The sequence below is a fragment of the Rhinolophus sinicus genome, linkage group LG03 (genome assembly GCF_036562045.2).
Source record: "Rhinolophus sinicus isolate RSC01 linkage group LG03, ASM3656204v1, whole genome shotgun sequence".
Lineage (NCBI taxonomy): Eukaryota > Metazoa > Chordata > Mammalia > Chiroptera > Rhinolophidae > Rhinolophus > Rhinolophus sinicus.
This window is the reverse complement of record NC_133753.1, coordinates 99212377-99233227: the sequence shown is the minus strand read 5'-3', so window position 1 is coordinate 99233227 and position 20851 is coordinate 99212377. Positions and strand designations below refer to the sequence as shown.

At 39.4% G+C, this 20851-nt stretch overlaps 2 protein-coding genes across 14 annotated transcripts in view; one reads left to right on the top strand and one right to left on the bottom strand.

The window, feature by feature from the left end:
* PEAK1 (pseudopodium enriched atypical kinase 1) overlaps positions 1–4574 on the bottom strand; it is a 348119-nt gene extending 343545 nt beyond the window's left edge. For 10 of the 13 annotated variants that reach the window (XM_074328322.1, XM_074328313.1, XM_074328315.1 and 7 more), the window contains exon 1: positions 4332–4526. The gene's annotated coding sequence lies outside the window, so the exon portion shown is untranslated. Of the gene's footprint in view, positions 1–4254; positions 4278–4331 lie in introns of those variants that run through there. The other 3 variants (XM_074328311.1, XM_074328324.1, XM_074328323.1) reach the window with 2 other exon arrangements.
* Positions 4575–4961: 387 nt separating this feature from the next.
* Positions 4962–20851, top strand: part of HMG20A (high mobility group 20A) — a 69360-nt gene continuing 53470 nt past the window's right edge. The window contains exon 1 of the mRNA XM_019750988.2: positions 4962–5304. Within this exon, the coding sequence (XP_019606547.1) occupies positions 5219–5304 (86 nt within the window). The 5' untranslated portion in view covers positions 4962–5218. The remainder of the gene's footprint in view (positions 5305–20851) is intronic.

Below are 20851 nucleotides of genomic sequence, written 5' to 3'. Positions count from 1 at the left end.
AGACCTGAAACCATAAAATGCCTAGAAAAAAATAGGCAATAAATTCTCTGACATTGCTCTCAGCAATGTTTTTATTGATATATCTCCTCGGGCAAGGGAAACAAAAGCAAAAAGAAACAAATGGGACTACATCAAACTAAAAAGTTTTTGCACAGTGAAGGAAACCATTACACAAAAAGACAACCTCCTGAATGGGAGATATTCACCAACGATACATCTGATAAGGGGTTAACATCCAAAATATACAATAGTAAAGAACTCATACAACTTAACACCAAAATAACTAACAATCCGATTAAAAAATGGGCAAAGGAACTAAACAGACATTTTTCCAAAAAGGACATACAATGGCCAATAGACATATGAAAAGATGCTCAATGTCACTAATCATCAGGGAAATGCAAATGAAAAACACAATGAAATCACCTCACACCTGTCAAAATGGCTATCATCAAAAAAATCAACAAACAAGTGTTGGCCAGGATGTGGAGAAAAGCAAACCCTCATGCACTATTGGTGGGATTGCAAATTGGTGTAGCCACACCGGAAAACAGTATGGAGCTTCCTCAAAAAATTAAAAATAGAACTACCTTGTGACCTAGCAATTCCACTTCTGGGTAGTTATTCCAAGAAATCCAAAACACTAATTTGAAAAGACACATGCACTCCTTTGTACTTTGCAGCATTATTTACAGTGGCCAAGACATGGAAGCAACCTAAATGCCCATCGACAGACTATTGGATAAAGAAGATGTAATAATACATTTATACACTAGAACATTACTCAGCCATAGAAAAGAATGAAATATTACCATTGGTGACAACATGGATGGACCTAGAGGGTATTATGCTAAGTGAAATAATTCAGACAGATAAAGGCAAACACCATATATTCTCACTTATATGTAGACTCTAAAGAACAAAATAAACAAAACCAAAAAAAAGACTCACAGAGAACAAACTGATGGTTGCCAGATGGGAGGGGGAAGGAGCATGGGTGAAAAAGGTGAAGGGATTAAGATGTACAAATTAGGAGTTACAAAATAGTCACGGGAATGTAAAGTACAGCATAAGGAATAGAATCAGTAATATTCTAATAACTAAGTATAGTGCCAGGTGGATACGAATCAAGGGGACCACTTTGTAAATTATATTAATTGTCTAACTACTATGCTGTACACCTGAAACTAATGTGAAATAATATTGAATGTCAACTACAAATGAAAAATAAAACTAAAGTGAATATCAAATACCTCAATACTTTCTTATATTGATTACATGTTGAAATAATATTTTGGATATATCAGGTTAAATAAATGTTTTTAAAATTAATTTCACTTTTTCCTTTTTTAATGTTAGTAGAAAAATTTTAAGTAACTTATGTGAGCTACATTTGTGGCCTGTATTATATTTTTTCAGGACAGCGGTGTTCTAAAATGTCCTTTCCCTCTTTCTGAACCTAGATAACTCCTATTTTTGAAGACTAGCTCAGGTAACCCACTAAGAAGTATTTCAGGACACTCTCGTGCCACTAAGACCCTAAGTGTTAGTCAACTACCCTTGCTCCTCTGTGCTTCCATCCATAAGAATCTGCTTATACCTGTCCTACAACACACCACAATGTAATTATTGGTTATCAGCTATCTTCCCTTAAACTGTACGCTCCTTGCAAAAAGGGGTATCATTCTACATATACTCAGGGCCTACCACCATGCCTAACACTTAAAAGGCACTCAAAATATTTGTCAAACAAACGTGAACTACCAATTCCTGGCCTGAAAGTTACTAGAACTTCTCTAAGGAAAACAACCGGCAATGAAGGAGCCTCGACTTTCCCAGGAGCTCTCCAGTAATGAAAGGACTCGGGTGATGGTGGGGAGTAGGAATTACTGTAAAGAGAATACCAATGAGAAAATAAAGTTCATCACACACACTTGCCTCTTGCAGTGAAAATAGGTATTTGCAGCAATGATATGGAGCCATGAACTCACACTTGGCATGCCAGGAGCCACAGTTTGGTTTCTAAATTACTTAAACAACCCATCCAACCAGAGAGTATGATCTCACAGGTTTCCACACAAACAGCGAGTGCCCCGCACCTGTTCGACTTACACAGTACGTCATTACAGTTAACAACAACCACAAATCTCTCTCACAAAGAAATGCTAATCTCATGATGCTTCACCATGGAGCAATTTCAAAGAGCTACTATATGAAATATGCCAGAGCATGAATTTATGGCTGATGCTTATTTGGCAAATATGGTTGGTACTGCTAGACGTTGAAAAACATGTATGCAAATAAGCAAATCAAAGTTTTTAAGCTCACAGACTTAAATATTTACATTACCATAAATATACAAAGATAAATGTTTATATGAATACACACATAACACATTCCAGGAACAACTTTCTAATGTGATTGTCAGGAACAGTTATGAAGTGGCATTATTTCCTTATGGGCCTCGGGGTATGTTTAAAAATGAATTCTGACAGCATGTTAATGGGGTACGAAAATTATCAAGGAAGTTTCTTCATACTGGGTAAAATGAATAGTCATAGTATAATAGTTCAAAGCAATCTTATCTTTTCCTTTCAACAAAACACTTTTCTTCGCTTCCTGGAAGCCAGCCAAGCATAAATGTCAGCCCCTCAATGGAGGGTAGAGGGATGGAGAGGAGGACTACACATCAAAAATCCTTAAAGAAAATAATCTGACATTTTTTCCCACATAATACAGCCACGTTAGAGTCTCCAAAATAAAGACATGATAAAATATTCCCTCCTCTTCCCCCCTGACAGCTATGGAAAGATGTTTGTTTTTCACATAGTTTGTGAGTTGGTCATAGCCAAAACTCACTAGCAATGGTATGAATTCTGCTTCCATTGTTAACTTGTTAACTGTTAATCTCTGGGCTGAGGGTGTAACTCCATATTTGAAGCCATGAAAATGTACCCTATTTGCCATTACAGTTTACTAAACGAGTCACCAAAGAGAAGTGCCAAGCACTTCAGAAAATAATTAAGGTAGTCAGTGAATTGCACTGTCTAGAAATGCTCTGAGACTACAGAAGCCATCAAGAAGCAGGTATCCAAGATTGCACATGGAAAGTTTTACCCTTGTGGATAATTCACGTTTTTCACTTCCACACCGCAGAGAGCAATATGGGTTTTCCAAATACACACATTACTACATCATTTCATTTACTTTGGTAGACAAAAATCAGTAGGTAGGCCCCAAAACAGAATCCTCAAGGCAATCCCAATTCAGGTGAAAAGCTGTTGACATACATCATCTCATGACCTAAAAAACAGCCTTTTATGTTGGTCTCCAAATATGTAATTTAACATATACCCTTTCCATATTTAACAGAGGCAGAAGGAAAATGTATTAGGCTTTCTATAGCAAGGCCAATAAACATGAAATCTAGTTTTCCTTTAATTCGGTAAAACGCCAGCCTTCCAACAACTCCATTCCACAGCTCTCAAATTCCTAAACTTGGGTCTTAAAAATAATAACGGATTGCAAGAAAGTAACATTTAAAGGTGGGAGGGCTCCTCTTTCCTGTTGTTCTCAGCAGTCTTTAACGTCGCCAAAGGACGAAAAACGAAATCCAACTCTCAGACGGGTGGTGCAGGCGACGGGGAGGGGGTTGGGAAGGGGGTTCGGACCGCAAGTCCCCATCGCGGGAGGTAAGAAAAATTGCAAGAACGGGATGAGTCAAAGGGCAAAGGAGAAACAAACCGACCGACCATGCAAAGCCGCACGTTAGTTAGGGGGCTCACAAGCCGCAGCCCCAAGTAAGCAGGCAAAGAGCCACCGGGTTTCGTCCAGGCGCTGCTGGCTAGGCTGCGCCGGGTGCTCCGGGGAGTGGGGCGAGACGTCCATGCGGACTTCGCAAGAGGACGGGAGCCCTTCCTGCCCCAAGCTCCCCGCGGCCAGCTCCCCCATCCAGCCTCCACTTTCCCCACCAGGCTCCCAGCCGCGCCCTGAGACGTCCATCGCCGCCAGGCCCCAACTTTCCCTCCTCTGGGAGGCGCCGAGCTACCGGGGCCGCCGCCGCTGCCGCCACCGCTGCAGGAAGGGGCGCGAGGGGGCGCGCGGTGCCGGCGGGCCCTGGGGGCACAGGGGCGCGGGGGCGCAGGGTTGGCCGGGGCCGGAGAGCCCGCGCCGCGTCCGCCGCCCGAGCCCCCGCGGCGGCGCTCCCCAGACCCGCGCTGCCCCGCCCGGATTCCCCCCAGTTAGCGCCCTCACCTCGCGGCGACCCTGGTTCCGCAAGCCGGCGCGAGAGAAGGGGACGGAGGGGACGCGGACACCCTTGCCCCCGTTACCTGAGGGGCGCACACGCCACCGCGGTGACCACCATCGCCAGCCGGCCGGTCCCCTTCCTGCTCACCGCGGCCACCGCCGCCGACCAACTGACACTAACAACAACTAACTACTCGACGCCGCCGAGTCCACCGCGCGCTCCCAGCCGCCAACCCAGCCCACCAGCCAGCCCGCCTCCTCCCAGCCCCGCGCACCGCCCTCCGCGCGCGCACTCGCCGCCGCGCTCCTTGAGGAGCGAGCCCGCACGCGCGCACAAGCCCTCGACCCTCTCTGCCCTGTCGCGCCTCCGTCCCTCAGGAGGAATCACCGTGAGGCCCCGCCTTCTCGCGTTCCTACCCCAATAGAATGAGACCTAGAGAGCTTCTGATTGGCTAAGGAGAGTGTGGCCAAAGGAAGAGGGCGGGACGACCAGAACCTCGGGCGGCGTGAAGGGAAACTTAGGTTCAAGTTCCACAGGAAAAGGGAAACCAAGTATTGGCCCATTTGGTGCCGGAGCCTCCTAGGTCAGCCTGCCGTCGAACTCGAAATTTGTGTTTTCAAGGACTCCATTCTATAGTAATTGCCAATTTAAGTCACAATACTTACTGCAGGCCCTAGCAATTCTGAAAAAACTACATTTCCCAGAAACCTTCGCGAAAATAAGTCTCGCTTCGCGTAGTCACGTAGTCCTTCGCCGCTTTTGAACAAAATAATCCCTTCATTTTTCGGAAGCTATTGGGAATAGTATTTCATTTTTCTCCTTAGTGAAACAATTTTAAATGTTACTGCGATAAGAGAAGTTGCCTACGGGAAGATAGTTAAACAATTACGTAAAGAGAAAGAAGGATATCAATAAAGTACTGCGGAGGAATTTTTGTGAAGCTGCGAGACGACGGAGTGAGAAGAGTGAATGCGATTGAGAGGGGCTCAGAGAATTGTCCTCTGTGCAGGGACTTTCTTTAGCCCCAGGCTCCTGCCTGCCCCTATCGTCAGCAGGTCAGTAAGCAAGGCGAGCTTGGGGGTGGCCACAGTGGGGGTGCCCTTCACCCCTTGAAGACCATCCCTCTTTTGCTGTTGTTAATTGATTTGTCTCGGTTTGAGGCCGACTGAATGGGGGCGCCTCACTTCCTGTTGGGGGAGGGGAAGAAGGCCGTCCTGGGGGAGGGGAAACATAACTCACTTCCTGTGGGGGTAGGGGGATGATTTCGGGGTGTCCCTCCCACGCTTCCTGTGCCGGCGAGGTCTTGAAAAGGTGATGCTTGTTGCCACTTATACAGCCCGTATTTTAAAGGTTTGGAATTGTGTTTTATGTGAAAAGTTAGATAATTCCACCAATTTGTGCTCATCTCCAGCCTCCAGTAAGAATTTATGTGAGTTTTGTTTCAACGTGTAAGGTGGAAAATTTTCTCCCCGACAAAATTTTCTTAGTGCGCTCGCCAAAGAATAGGAACCATTTGTTAAAATTCTCCTCTTTGCGAAACGACATGCCGTACTTTCTTGTGTAACTCCTAATTGCCCACCTCTGCTCCCCGACTCACGTCCAACCTTCACCGAGAGGTGTAGTGTTGTCTGCCTTGACATGACACAGGAACTCGAGCGACTCTTTTAAGGAGGCGGTTGATCCCAGAACGCGACATTTTCCATAAGTTATGAGGCCTGTCCGCCTTACTGGAGTGAAAGGATCATACTGAAGCACTCGAATACTTGGCGTGGCCTTAATTGGTGTGATTGGCATCTTAAGTTTCCTAAACCCGCTGGTTTTAGACCACAGGTTCTGCCCTGTGCCTGAGAACAACATGTAGCATTCGTGAAAGTTAGATGAGTACGTTTTCCCCCTTTGTGATTTAATTAAATTCAGATCAGTTCAACAGCCGTATCTATTTGTTCTTTGGGGTTTTAAAGCAGGGTGCAAGAATCAGGAAATTCAGCCCAGATTTTAAGTAGGGGGGGAAATTGGCTCACAACGGACAAAAGATGATTAAGAAAGAATTTCTGTTTCCTATATTCTGTGTTTTATAAGTAACTATATGTAAAGTGGTAATGAACACTCAACAATTTTTATTTCTCGGCTTCTGTTTTCAAGTACCACAACACTTGGGGTGGGTGGGTGTGTACTGAAGGAATCAGTCTGTTTGGAACTTATGAAATCTCAACAACTGTAGTAATTTTAGAATATCAAGTGAACTGTGATGTACTTCAAGGATTTTTAAAAGAATGAAGCCAGTGTATTTTTTTCTTTTGAGATTGTTACCTAATCTGTCCTCAGAGTTTGCAATTATTTTAATTCTAGTTCTTTTAAAAAGTTACTTTGTTTAGAGTTTATTAGAAAATGTTTTAAATTACATGTTACAATAAAAGGAAAATATGTTTTAACCTTCTGTAGACATGAAGGATCTAAGACCCTAAAAACCAATGAGTTATCTTTTTAAAGACTACCACATTTCTGCAGTAGTTGAAAAGGCAAGACGAAATGTTGTCATTATAAGGTTGCAGACAAGTAGACTGCCTCAAGCAAGAATTAATTGCTTATAGAGAAGGTGTTCACTGTCTTCTATATTAGTGTAATATAGAAGAAAATATGATGTCGTCATTCTGCCAAATTAAACTGTTATAGTATTAGGAATTACTGAAGTAAGTAAAGATTGGAACTAAATGAAAAAGAGAGAAAACATAGTTAAAATATTGATTGAGATATAGTAGTATTGCCTTTTGGAAACTTCGGAAAGCAAAGGAGTTTTTAAAAAAAGAAAGCAAAGTTGATTAAATTGGTTTCTGTGCTATTTCATGGAATAAGTGCAGTGTAATAGAAATAAGAAAAATTGCTGGGGTTGAAAGACTTGAGCAGCTTGAAAAACTGTTCAGAAGATTGCAATATATAAAACACATATCTGAGAGCGGATGTTTTGTGATGAGTGGTAGTTATTCATTGGTTCCATCCAAAAAGAAATATTAGAAAAGCTTGTGAAAAATAAAGGGAAAGTCATGGCACCTGTGAACCTCCTTTTAATTATCTTTAAAAGTGTTTCTGTGAAGAGGATTGCTATCTCCCAAAGGCTTTTTTTTTTCCTTAATGCTCTTTGTTGCAGTTTTCTTTGCATGTTCTAATAGAAATATACTATCAAAGTTAGAAAAATGCTTTTGTAAGTGTGCTCTTGTTACATCTTTGAGTTAATGAATTTGAGATTTTCATTCTTAGTTGCCATATATAATAGAGAACTTGTTCATTTTTAGAGTATTTAGATTAGATAACCATTTTTTCCAGAAGCAGTCATTTGGATACCCTGTTCACAGCGGTTTGAAATATTAAAGCAGTAGGTCAAAATTCTGTATTTCATCTCAGTGACATTTGATTAGCCACAAAACACTAGATACCATATATAATGCAAAAGTGTCTTTTCATTCTTTTGTCTACCTTTTTTTGTAAAATCATACTAATGTTTTACGACTATAACTTTTTCGTGTGTTGTTTTAGTAGATTTTGCCATGAGATTAAGTGTTAAAGAACGTACCCTAATAACTTGAATGGTTTTTAAACTTACTACTCTGCAATCTTTACCTGTACTTCAGGGCCTTCAAGAGTATTCAAATGAGAATACCTCTTACATGACTTTTTGTGATTTCAACAACAGCTTACTGTGGGCCGACTGTGTGCTAATCACTGCATTAGGGACTTGGAATGCATCAGTGAACACAGACAAATACCCGTGTTCTCTTGGAGTTTACTCTCTTGTTTCCAAATTACTTACTATTCCTAAGTAAGATCTGTAGTGTGATCATTGTTCAGATTGGATCAAGAAGCAACCCTACACTTGATCTCTCTCAGGGTTGATCTCCAAGCCATTCTAAACCCAGTTTTGAAAATTTCAACCTGTTTTTCCTCCACCCCATCAAGCCATGTGTTAAATATTCAGCCTCATTCAATGACACATGCATCAAGACCCTACATCCTAGACTCACTCCTTTGTTGGTAAAAACAAAAGTGAACAATGGGGGGAAGATGGCATCACACAGCCCTGGGTTCAAAACTGGTGTGGACATTTTACTAGCTGAGCTTATTAGCTTGGCAGCCTTGAGCAATTCACTTGACCTCTCTGAGCCTCAGTTGCCATAAACCCAAATGTGGTTGTTTGGTGAATCAAGGATATTATTTGTAAATCACCAGGCACAATGGCTGATATTATGAGCTTAATGAATGCTATTATTTTCCTCTCAGTCTTGTTTCTGCTCTTCTAGCTATTGGGATTTGCCCACATGTCTGTTTTAAGCCTTTCATATTCCCAAAAGTATAGGATACAGTACTAAGATTATTGAAATTTTTTCTGTCTTTCCCTAATAGCATGCTCACTTAGCTGTCAAGATTTTATTTTTTGTTTCCTGTGGGAAGGAGATACCATGTTTCCCTGAAAATAAGACCTAGCCAGACAATCAGCTCTCATGCATCTTTTGAAGCAAAAATTAATATAAGACCTGGTATTATATTATATTAAAATAAGCCTGGGTCTTATATTAATTTTTGCTCCAAAAGACGCATTAGAGCTGATGGTCCAGCTAGGTCTTATTTTCGGGGAAACGTGGTATCACTAATTTCCATGGTCACTTTAGAAAACATCATAATAGAAAAGTTTTAAGAAAAGGTTAAGGAATCACTAAAGTAATTTGAATTTTTATGGGAAGACTTTAGACCCATTCTTCTAAGCCTATTTAAATGCTAAGCCTAACATTCAATGCCCTTCACACTATGACCATATTTCTCATTAGCTATCTATAGTACATTCCTAACTAGGTTGGTCTCTGAAGAAAAAGTTCTATACGATATCCTGTCTATCTTTGTTCATGCTATCCTCTGCCTGAAATAGTTTACCTTTCCCTAAAAATCCCTATCAGATGCCACCTTCTTTGAGGCCCTTTCTCAGGTACCACCTTCAACTTCAAGAAATATTTCTTGATGTCTGTCTTTCCAGTCTCTGAATCATACATGCTCAGTTGAACCTCCATTTTGTACTTAAAGTATTTAATATCCAGTGCTGCTGCTATTGTTGTTTCGTTTTGTTATTGTTATTATATGTATGGTTTATGTACTGCCATAAAAGGCTTCAGACTATCTCTTATTCCTATTTGTGTCTCTTGTCATACCTGACACAATGCCATTCACATAAGTAGTCAGTAAATATTTGTAGAGTTGAACTGGCACTTTGGGGTAAGATTAAACTAATCAGTAAATTTCATCCACTATTTATTCCCAACATTAAGCACAGTGAACAGCATACAGTAGATATTCAAATATCTGTCTAATGAATAAATCATCATTTTTTCATTTGTGGCCATCGTGCAGTGTCAGTATGTCGATATATATATATATTAAACACCTACTATATGATCTGAACTGTGAGAACTGACCCCTGCCCTCAGTTTAATTGGAAAGAAATTGTAATTAATACGTGTAGACTCTGAAGACTGCAGATGTTTGAGTGAAGTTGGGGTGGAGAGGTCCATGGAGAGCTGTTTGCATTGTGGGGGATATCCCAGGCTGTCTGAACTCAGAACAGATTTGGATATCAAAAGATAATTTGCAATTGCATTCCTAGGTGTATATACCCAGGAGAATTGAAAATATGTTAACACAAAAACTTTTACATGAATGTTTATAGCAGGATGATTCATAAGAACCAAAAAAATAGAAACAAACCCAAATATCTATGAATTATGAATGAATAAACAAAACGTGCTACAGCTATACAAGTTCTGACAATCAAGTTCACGAACTCATCCTAGAAAAAGAGCTACATACCTCTTTGCTAAATATCACTGTGGTCATGTTCAAAGGTGGGAAGCTATGCACCAACACCAGCACCTAGTCCATCCTTCAAAGCAATTTTAAAACTTTCTGTAATGGCCATCATAGCTGCCGTCATATTACCCTTGATGTCCTGAATGTCATCAAAATGTCTTCCTTTCAATATTTCCTTTATCTTTGGGTAAAGAAAGAAGTCATTGGGGGCCAGATCAGGTGAGTAGCAAGGGTGTTCCAATACAGTTATTTGTTTGCTGGCTAAAAATTCTCTCACAGACAGTGCCATGTGAGCTGGTGCGTTATCATGATATAAGAGCCATGAATATTTGGCGAAAAGTTCAGGTCGTCTAACTTTTTCACGCAGCCTTTTCAGCACTTCTACATAGTAAACTTGGTTAACTGTTGGTCCAGTTGGTACAAATTCATAATGACTAACTCCTCTGATACAAAAAAAGGTTAGCAACATTGTTGCAACAAAGTTCGCAAACTTAATTGTCAGACCTCGTATAATGTAATATTGTATAACAATAAAAAGGAATGAAGTAGTAATGTAAGATATACCATGGATGAACCTTGGAAATATTACACTAACGTGAAAGAAACCAGACACAAAAGGCCACATACTGCATGATTCCATTTACATGAGATGTCTGGAATAGGCAAATCCATAGAGACAGAAAGGATATTAGTGGATGCCAGGCACTGGGAGTGGGGATTGGCTGCTAACAGGTATGAGGTGTCTTTAGGAGTGATGAAAATGTACTGGAATTGCATAGTGGTAATGGTTGCACAACCTTGATGCTAAAATACCTTGTATAACAATATGCTAAAAACGACTGAATTGTACACTAAATATGTGAATTTTCATGGTAGTGAACTATGTCTCAAAAAAAGAGGAAGGGAGATATTTAAACTTGAAGAATGGAAAATTTTGGATGGGATTAGAAGGAGGAAGCAAGATATTTGGAAGCAAAAAGATGGTAATTTTTCCTCAGATCCTAAAGGGAAATATACGTGGCTAGGTACAGGGCTACAGATATGTTGAAGATCAGGTGAATATGGGTGTGAAGGTTCCTGGCTGTCTTTTGTCTTAATGAAGCAGGCAGTGAGGTGACTGTTTAGACAGGAGAAAGGGTGTTGACAAGATTTTAGGAGCTTGAAGGAAGCTTCAGGTTTCTTTTTGATTAGGTCAAGGATATAGTGTATGATCAACTTGGTTTCTATGTGACAGTCAACTGAGTTCAGAGTGTGAACGTATCATGAGGTAAGGGAGTCTGATAGCAATCAACAAGCAAGTTACTAAAGAAGATGGACGATCTGAGACTGGACAAAGTTTAAGATTTTACTTTGATTCTAAAACTATCCCCAGATGATGAAAATAGATAAATCATAATGGAAAGGAACCAAGGGTAATGATTTCAATACACAGAAATCAATACAAATAAAGGTATTCATTTGAAGAAATACTGAGTACCTTTTTTGTGTCAGGCACTAGTAAATGAAAGTATAACTATTTTCCTTATTTGAATTATTTCTTAGGATAAAGTCTTGTGAGTGGGTTGTTTGTTCAAAGAGTATGGGCATTTTACAGTTCTCTATACAATAGCCACATTATTTCCCTTAAAGGTTTTACTAATTTTTGATGCAGTGTGTATAAGTGTGTTGTCTCCACCACACTTCCAATAGCAAATTTTTCCACGAGTTGAATAAGCATAAAATTATTCTTTGCTTTGGTTATTGTTTTTAATGTGATGTGTTTCTGTACCATAGCACTGGTATCTGTTGGAGCATGAAGGAATTCAAAGCCTTTGTATTCAAAGCTCCCCCGTCTGGAAGGATATGAATTTTTAAGGACCCTAGGAATCAAACCAGCCTCTGTATTTGAATCAGCTCAAACACTGCTTTTATTCAGTGGTGCTCTCATGTTCTAAATGATGTATTCATACCACATTTATCCATAATTCCAATTCCCATTTGATTAACTTCATTCTAATAATTTCGTGCTATAGGTATTAACTTTATTTTGCATATGAGAAAACTGAGGTTTAGAGAGGTCACTTGCCAAAGTCACTTAACCAGTAAGTAATAGAGACAGGACTTGGATCCCTCTGAGGGCAGTGATCGTTCTCACACTCTGTGATCCCTCAGCATCACTACTGAAATTTACTGGGACTGCTGGAAATGAAGAGAACTCTGAAATGGAACTTGAACAATCAGGCACTTACTTACCTGTGTGCACAATGAAGCAGTTAACAGAGAAGGCTTTTTAATTTTTTTATTGGGGAGGCAATAGTACATAGACAAAAGAAGCAGGTCTCTCTTTAAGCCTACATTTTCAAGGCGCTTTATTTTCTTCCCTGCTAAGCAGGTACTTAACTGCCCCAAAATCTATGGTAGGAGCAAAGTTGTAGGAGGAAGGCAGTGGTAGGAAGGCATTTCCTTTTACGTATATGTAGTGATATCCATCTGATGGTAGAAGGAGCAAATGATCCAAAGTAGCTTTTAAAATAACTTCAAGTCTAACATGATATTCAGAGCATACTAGGAGAGATTAGCAAAAGGAGAGATTCTTTAATTTCAAACTTAAGATCAGGAATGTAAAACAGGAGATGCCTGTTCTAATGCTGGCTTTTATTAATCAAATAAAATATAATCCCAATATATAGAAAAGTTAAGGACCAAAGTTACACGCCAAATAAGTGAAACAGTGGGCATTAGAACATAGGCCTCCTGCTTCCCAGTACTGAATTGACTGAACTAAGTGAAAACAATATTCTGTGTGGTTGTTTTGTAATTTATATGTGCAATTATTTTTATAATTTAATGTGGTATCCTTAAAGGAGATCACATCTCTGTATCTTAATGATAAAGATCTAAACAGCAAATTGCTAAATGTTTGGTGATAGGGCAGAATAAGAAGTGATGGTGACGATCCCTACTGTAGCAGAACCCTAACATATCAGATAGTCTGCTTGTAAATTATACCTAAATAGGATTTATTTGTATCCAAGATTGCATTGATGGGAATGGGAGACACAGATCTTTTGAAAGCTATCATGGAAACATTGTTCTTGAAAGATTATGATGTGTCTGTGTGTGTTTATATTTAAGCATTTGAATTTTCAACAGAACCCAGTTCTCTTCTTTCATCCCTACTCCTTTAAGTGAAACTAATACCCCTGCTTCACAAGAAATAGTACCCACATACTCCATTCTTTTCTTACTTAGACTCAAAATTTATATCTCCTTTTTCTTGCCCATATCCACACTTCCTTCATTCCTATACTCCATAGCTTTAATTTTCTGTTCTCTTGATACAAACCTTTCATTGTTGCTGGTGATATCACAATTACTACAGCTGTTTGGGGAAACAATATAGCTGTTGTATCAACAATAATAAAATGTTCATAGTCTTGAACCAATAATTCTACTCCTAGGATTTTATTCTGAGAAGATACTTCAAATACGGAAAATAGGTAAAGGCAAAAATGTTAACAGCACTGATAGTTATACTGTCTAAAAAAATTATTTTTAAATGGAAACCTTGTACATATCCAACAGTAGAATAATGGTTAAGCAAATTATTATCTATCCATTCAGTAGGCTATGAGATATTCATTTTTCACAATGGCTTCTTTTAAAATAAATTGAAACACATTACAAGAATGATTTTGCAAAAATGAAAAGGAGAAAAATAAATCAGAAGAAAACAAAATAGAAAAAGTCATGTGATTAGTGTATATTTCTGAAGCATTTGTATTTTTGTATAATAATAGCTGACATTTATTGAGCACTTACTGGTGTCAGGCACAATACTAAAGCAATATTATACAAATGATATTGAGTAGTTAGTAAGAAAAATGCTTAAGTCAAATCCTTGGTCCATCACTTATTAGTGGTCCATCACTTATTGGTGGTGTCTTGAAAAAGGAAATGGGAGAAAACAGCTATATGTATCATTAAATTATTAAATCCATATCAAGTGCCTAGCACATATAAGCTCTCATTAAGTGTTTTTGTTACAGCTTTATGATATAGTGTTATTTTCATTTCACTTAAAAGAAAATTGAAACTCAGAATGTTTAACTACCTAGGTTACATAACTTGCCAAAGTCACACAGCTAATAAGCAGTAGAGTTTTGATTGATAACCCAAGCTATGACTTCTGCTCCTGGCTCTGAGGACCTAGGTTGCTCCAGACTAATGCTTTTGCTGAAAACAACATGAAGAGGCAGGTTTTTTAATTAAAAAGAAAAGAACAGTGAAAGCTTCAGAGACTTACTGAGACAGCCAGGACCTTTTAAGAAACCAAAATCACGAAGCCAAGAGAACTTCAAAAAAGTGATCTGGTGATGTTCTGTGCTTCTCTTTTCTCCTCCAGGAATTTACTTAATTCATATTGCAGGACAAGAAACTATGAAACTTAGCAGAGAATTTCTGCTAAAAACAGAGAAAACAATAGTCTCATGGGCAGGGTACACAAAAATTGAAGTTTGGGGATTTCCAAGTAGCCAGGACTGAGGGGCCAAGGTTCTGGACAAGAAGGGAGGAAGCAAAAAATGATTTTTTACACTTATTTTGCCACCAAGAAATTTGCTGCACAGACTCAGAGACTAAGAAGCTAAGTAGAAAATCCCTGAAAAGCAGAGGGAATTTTTTATCCATCTCATAATATTGAGAAGCAAAAATTAAAATACGTGTTCCTCCAAGGAAGAGAGGCCCTATAAACACCTCCAATTCTCAAGTCAGATTCAGTAGAAGACTACACCCTTAAGTGAGGGCAACCTAGAGGTAAAGAGAGGGCCTCACGAAAACTGCCACCTAGACTCAAATCACCTGTTTCTGATTGAAATAAAATTATCTGTCCAGCTGCTGCATTCCAAAGGATAGGGTTATTTCTCTGGAGGAAGTAATATCATCCAAAACTTCTACAATTTCTCATATACAAGATCTATCATGCAAGCAAAAATTACCAGACATGTGAAAATAATAAGATCAAGAGAAAATATAGACAACAGAAACAGGTACAGAAATGATGCAGGAGTTACATTGTGACTACTGTGTTTAAGAAAACAGGTGCCAAAAGATCCAAGATGGTGGATTAGGTAAACTCTATGCCTGCTGCCTCCCAGGATCACACCAAAATTACAAATTATAGAACAATCAACCTCAAGAATCAGCTGAAGAGCAGCTGAACAGATCCCCTATACCTAAAGATATAAAGAAGAGGCCACAGCGAGACTGGTAGGAGGGGTGGAGACATGAAACGGGCTGACCCCAAACCCACAGATAGTGGTTGAAGACAGCTAATAAGCAGTAGAGCTTTGATTGATAACCTAAGCTATGACTTCTGCTCCTCGCTCTCAGGACCTAGGTGGATCCAGACTAATGCTTTTGCTGAAAACAACATGAAGAGGCAGATTTTAAAAAAAGAAAAGGATAGTGAACATCTCTGTGTTGAAGGTCTCCCCTGAAGAGGGAGGAGTCCCAACCCCACACTGGGCTCCCCAGCCCAGGGGTTCTGTGCCAGGAAGAGGAGTTCCCACAACATCTGACAATAAAACTTAGGTCTCTGCCCATCCCAGTGAAACAGAAGGTGGCTGGAAACCCAGATGCCCTCTTAAAAAGCCCCGACACAGACTCATTCGCTTGCAAACACTCACCTGATCTCTGGTGGAGCAGCTTGATGAGCACCAGAGACATACAGAGAAAACTTGAGTTGTGTAGCTTCAGGCAGGGGTTGGAGGGATAGGAGTCATTATCCCTGTTTGGAGCCTAATTCACCTGCAGCCTACAGGAGGATCCATCCTTTCTATGTTGTACCCTCCTCCAAAAGGCCAAATCTGAGACTGCCTTAGTCTGGTGAAATCCACATTTGCACACCACCTTGGTGACACTTGGGTTCCTGCCCTGCACAGCTGGTGCTGCATCACCAGGGACACTCAGCTACTGAATGGCCAGCCCTACTCCCACAAGCTGGTGAGGCCTCTTACAGCACTGGATAGCCCACAGTGGACCAGACCCTGAGCTGCAGCTTCTCGGGGACCTGTGGACTGAGGTGAGCAGTGGCTGGCGGTGGTGTTCTCGGGGCACTTTGTGAAGTGGTCACAGGCTGAGCACTGGCACAAGACCTGAATCTGCATTAATTTTGTCAAAACCATCTGCCATTGTTCATGACTCCCTGGGATCCCACCCTACCCACCTAGAGCTGCATTGCCAAGGGCATTTTCAACTCCAAGTCCACAAGCCCGGCCGTGCACCTAAGGATGCTCTTCCAATGGCTGAGATGACAGGTAGTGGGCAGGTGGCACTGGACCTAGGGGACCCTGAGCCTTTTGCTGAGCCTCTCCAGGCCCAATACTGGGGGCAGCAAGCCTCAGTTCACAGCGAGGCCGAAAACAGGTCCAGCACAGGCAGCAGCCAATCACATATAGTTTTGTGGTTCTTGCCACGTAGCCACGGGCCAGTCACAGGCAAGGCTGAAACTGGCCTGCACGGGAGACCCTCCTAAGACACCAGGAACAACACACCCAGCAGCCAGTTTCAGACCACACCAGAGCACTACCTGGTTAGTCCCACAAACTGCAAACCCAAAGGGTGACCTCAACAGGCACAAGAGCATGCAGGGGCAAATCCTCCTCTGAGGGTTCAGCCCACATACAGCAGCTGGTGTGTGCAACCAGTTCTGACAGTCAGCCAGCCTGGGAGGAAAGCCCACCCACTGATGTACCAAAAGCAATGAAGGCTCAACTACAACAGAAGAGCACAACGAAAGGGACACTCCTGGAACACGCACAGGAGATCAGGGAGTTGTACAACCAGACTACACAGGACACATACTACATAAGGCTACCCAGCAAAGACAGAGAGACAATAGGAGATATACCTAATACATAGAAGCAAACGCAGAGAGACAGCCATGATGAGGAAACAAAGACGTCCTAAATTAAAGAACAGGAGAAACTTCCAGAAATAGAACTAAATGAAATAGAGGCAACCAACCTACCAGAGACAACTTTAAAACACTGGTTATAAGAATGGTTAAGGAACTTAGTGAGAATTTCAACAGAGATAGCAAGCATAAAGAAGGACATAGAAAGCATAAAAAAGAACTGGTCAGAAATAAAGAATACAGTAATTGAAATGAACACACTAGAAGTAGTCAATGTCAGATTAGATTAACCAGAGGATCGAATCGGCGAGTAGAAGACAAAGTAGCAGAAAACACTAAATCAGAACACAAAAGTAAAAGAAATTTTTATAAAACGATAGTTTGAAAGTGAACTTTGGGACAATATCAAGCATAACAACATTTGCATTATAAGTACCAGAAGGAGAAGAGAGGGAGCAAGGGATGGAGAACCTATTTGAAGAAATGATGACTGAAAACATCCCTAAGCTGATGAAGAAACTAGATATACAAGCCCAGGAAGCGCAGAGAGTCCCAAACAAGATGAACCCAAACAGACCCACACCTAGACACTTCATAATTAAAATGGCAACAGTTAAAAGAAAATTCTAAAAACAGCAAGAGAAAAACAACTAGTTATTTACAGGGAGCTCCCATAAGATTATCAGCAGATTTCTCACCAGAAACTTTGCAGGCCGGAAGGGAGTGGCAGGAAATATTTAAAGTAATGACAAACAAGTGCCTACAACCAAGACTACACAGAAAGGCTATCATTTAAAATTGAAGGACAGATAAAGAGCTTCCCAGATAAGAAAAAGCTAAAGGATTTCATTATCACCAAGCCAGTAATACAAAAAATGTTTAAAAGGACTTTTTAAAAATAGAAGAAAGGAGAGAACAAAGATCAAAAATATGAATAAAATGGCAGTAACTGTTAGGTTGGTGCAAAAGTGATTCCAGTTTAAAAGGTTATAAACAATTGCAAAAAAACACAGTTACTCTTGCATCAACCTAATATGTACCTATCAATAATCACATTAAATGTAAAAGGATTAAATACTCCAATGAAAAGAAAGGGTAGCTAAATGGATAAGAAAACAAGACCCATGCATATGCTGTCTGCAAGACACCCACTGTAGATCAAAAGATACATACAAGCTGAAAGTAAAAGGATTGGAAAAAGATATTTCTCACAAATGGACATGAGAAAAAGGCCGGGGTCGCAATACTTACACAAAATAGACTTTAAAGCAAAGACTATAATAGACAAAGGGACACATTAGAAAATAATAAAGGGATCAATCCCACAAGAGGACATCACCCTACTAGACGTTTAGGCACCCAAATAGGAGTACCTAAATATATAAAACAAATGTTGAGTGACATAAAGGCAGCGATCAACGATAACGCAATCAGAGTAGGGGACTTTAACACCCTACCTATGGACAGATCTTCCAGACAGAAAATCAACATGGAAAGAGCAGCCTTAAATGACATACTAGACCAGATGGATTTAATTGATATTTTTAGAGCATTTCACCCCAAAGCAGCCAAATATACATTCTTTTCAAGTGCACATGGTCTGTCTTTTCCAAGATAAACCACGTTAGGCCACAAAACAAGTCAGTAAATTTAAGAAGACTGAAATCATACCAAGTATCTTCTCTGACCACAATGGTATGAAACTAGAAATCAATTACAAGAAAAAAAAAAGAAAAAAAAACATGGAGACTGGCTGACATGCAACTAAATAATGAATGGGTCAACAATGAGATCAAGAAGGAAATCAAAAGATACCTGGAGACAAATGAGAATGAAAACACAACAACCCAAAATCCGTGAGACACAGCGAAAGCAGTCCTAAGAGGAAAATTCATAGCAATGCAGGCCTACCTAAACAAACTAGAAAATCTCAAATACATAGTCTAACTTTACACCTAATGGAACTGGAAAAAGAACAGCAAACAAAGCCCAAAGTGAGCACAAGGAAGGAAATCGTAAAGATCAAAGCAGAAATGAATGAAATAGAGACTAAAATGATACAAAAGATCAATGAAATCAAGAGCTGGTTTTTTGAAAAGATAAACAAAATTGACAATCCTTTAACCAGACTCATGAAGAAAAAACTAAGGACCCAAATAAATAAAATCAGGAATGAAAAAGGAGAAATGACAAGACTCCACAGAAATACAAAACATTTTAAGAAAGTACTATGAGCAACTACACACCAACAAATTGGGCAATCTAGAAGAAATGGATAAATTCCTAGAAGCATATACTCTTCCAAGGCTGAATCAAGAAAAAACAGAAAATCTGACCAGACCAATTACTACCAATGAAATCGAATCAGTAATCAACAAGCTCCCAGCAAACAAAAGAACCAGATGGCTTCATAGGTGAATTTTACGATACATTCAAAAAAGAATTAACACATATTCTCTTCAAACTGTTTTTAAAAATCCAAGAGGAAGACTCTGAAGCTCATTTTACAAGGCCACCATTTCCCTGATCCCAAAGCCAGACAAAGACACTACAAAACAAAGGAAACTATAGGCCATTATCCCTAATGAATATAGATGCAAAAATCCTCAACAAAATATTAGCAAACCAAATTCAGAAATACATTTAAAAAATCATACACCACTATCAAGGGAGATTCATTCCTGGTATGCAAGGTTCAATATTTGCAAATCAATTAACATGATACACCACACACAAAAAATGAAAAATAAAAATTATATGGTCATATGAATAGATGCAGAAAGAACATTTGACAAAATCCAGCATTTATTTAGGATGAAAACTCTCAGCACTATGGAAATAGAGGGAGTATATCTTAACATAATAAAAGCCATACATGATAAACGCACTGCTAATATTATACTCAATAGGGATAAGCTAAAAGCATTCTCCTTAAGATCAAGAACAAGACAAGCATGCGCTTTTATTCAACATAGTACTGGAAGTTCTAGCCACAGCAGTCAGACAAAAATAAATAAAAGGCATCCAAGTGGAAGAAGTAAAATTGTCATTATTTGCTGATGACATAATGTTATATAGAGAGAATCCCAAAGATTCCACACAAAAAAACTATTAGAACTGATAAATGAATTTAGTAAAGTAGCATAATACAGAATTTTCAGAAATTGGTTGCAGTTTTATGCACCAATAATGAACTATCGAAGAAATTAAGAAAACAATCCCACTTAAAATTGCTTAAAAAAAATACTTAGAAATAAATTTAACCAAGAAAATAAAAGACCTGTACTCAGAAAATTCTAAGACACTGAAGAAAGTAAAGAAGATACAAATAAATGGAAACATCTGCAATGCTCATGAATAGGAAGATACAACATTATTAAAATATCCATACTACCCAAAGCAGTCTATAGATTCAGTACAATCCCTATCAAAATACCAATGTCATTTTTCACAGGACTGAAACAATCCTAAATTTTATATAGAACCATAGAAGACCTAGATAACCATGGGAATCCTAAGAGAAAAAAATGCTAGAGGTATCACACTACCTGACATCTAATTATACTACAGGCCATAGTAATCAGAATAGTATGATATTGGCATAAAAACAAACACATATGTCAATGGAACAGAATAGAGAGCCCAGAAATAAATCTATACCTATATGGTCATTTAATCTATGACAAAGGGAGTAAGAATTTACATTGGGATAAAGACAGTTTAATAAATGGTGCTGAGAAAACTGCACAGATACATGCAAAAAAATGAAACTAGACCACCTTCTTACACCATATACAAGAATAAAATGGATTGAAGACAAATGTAAGACCTGAAACCATAAAACTCTTAGAAGAAAATAT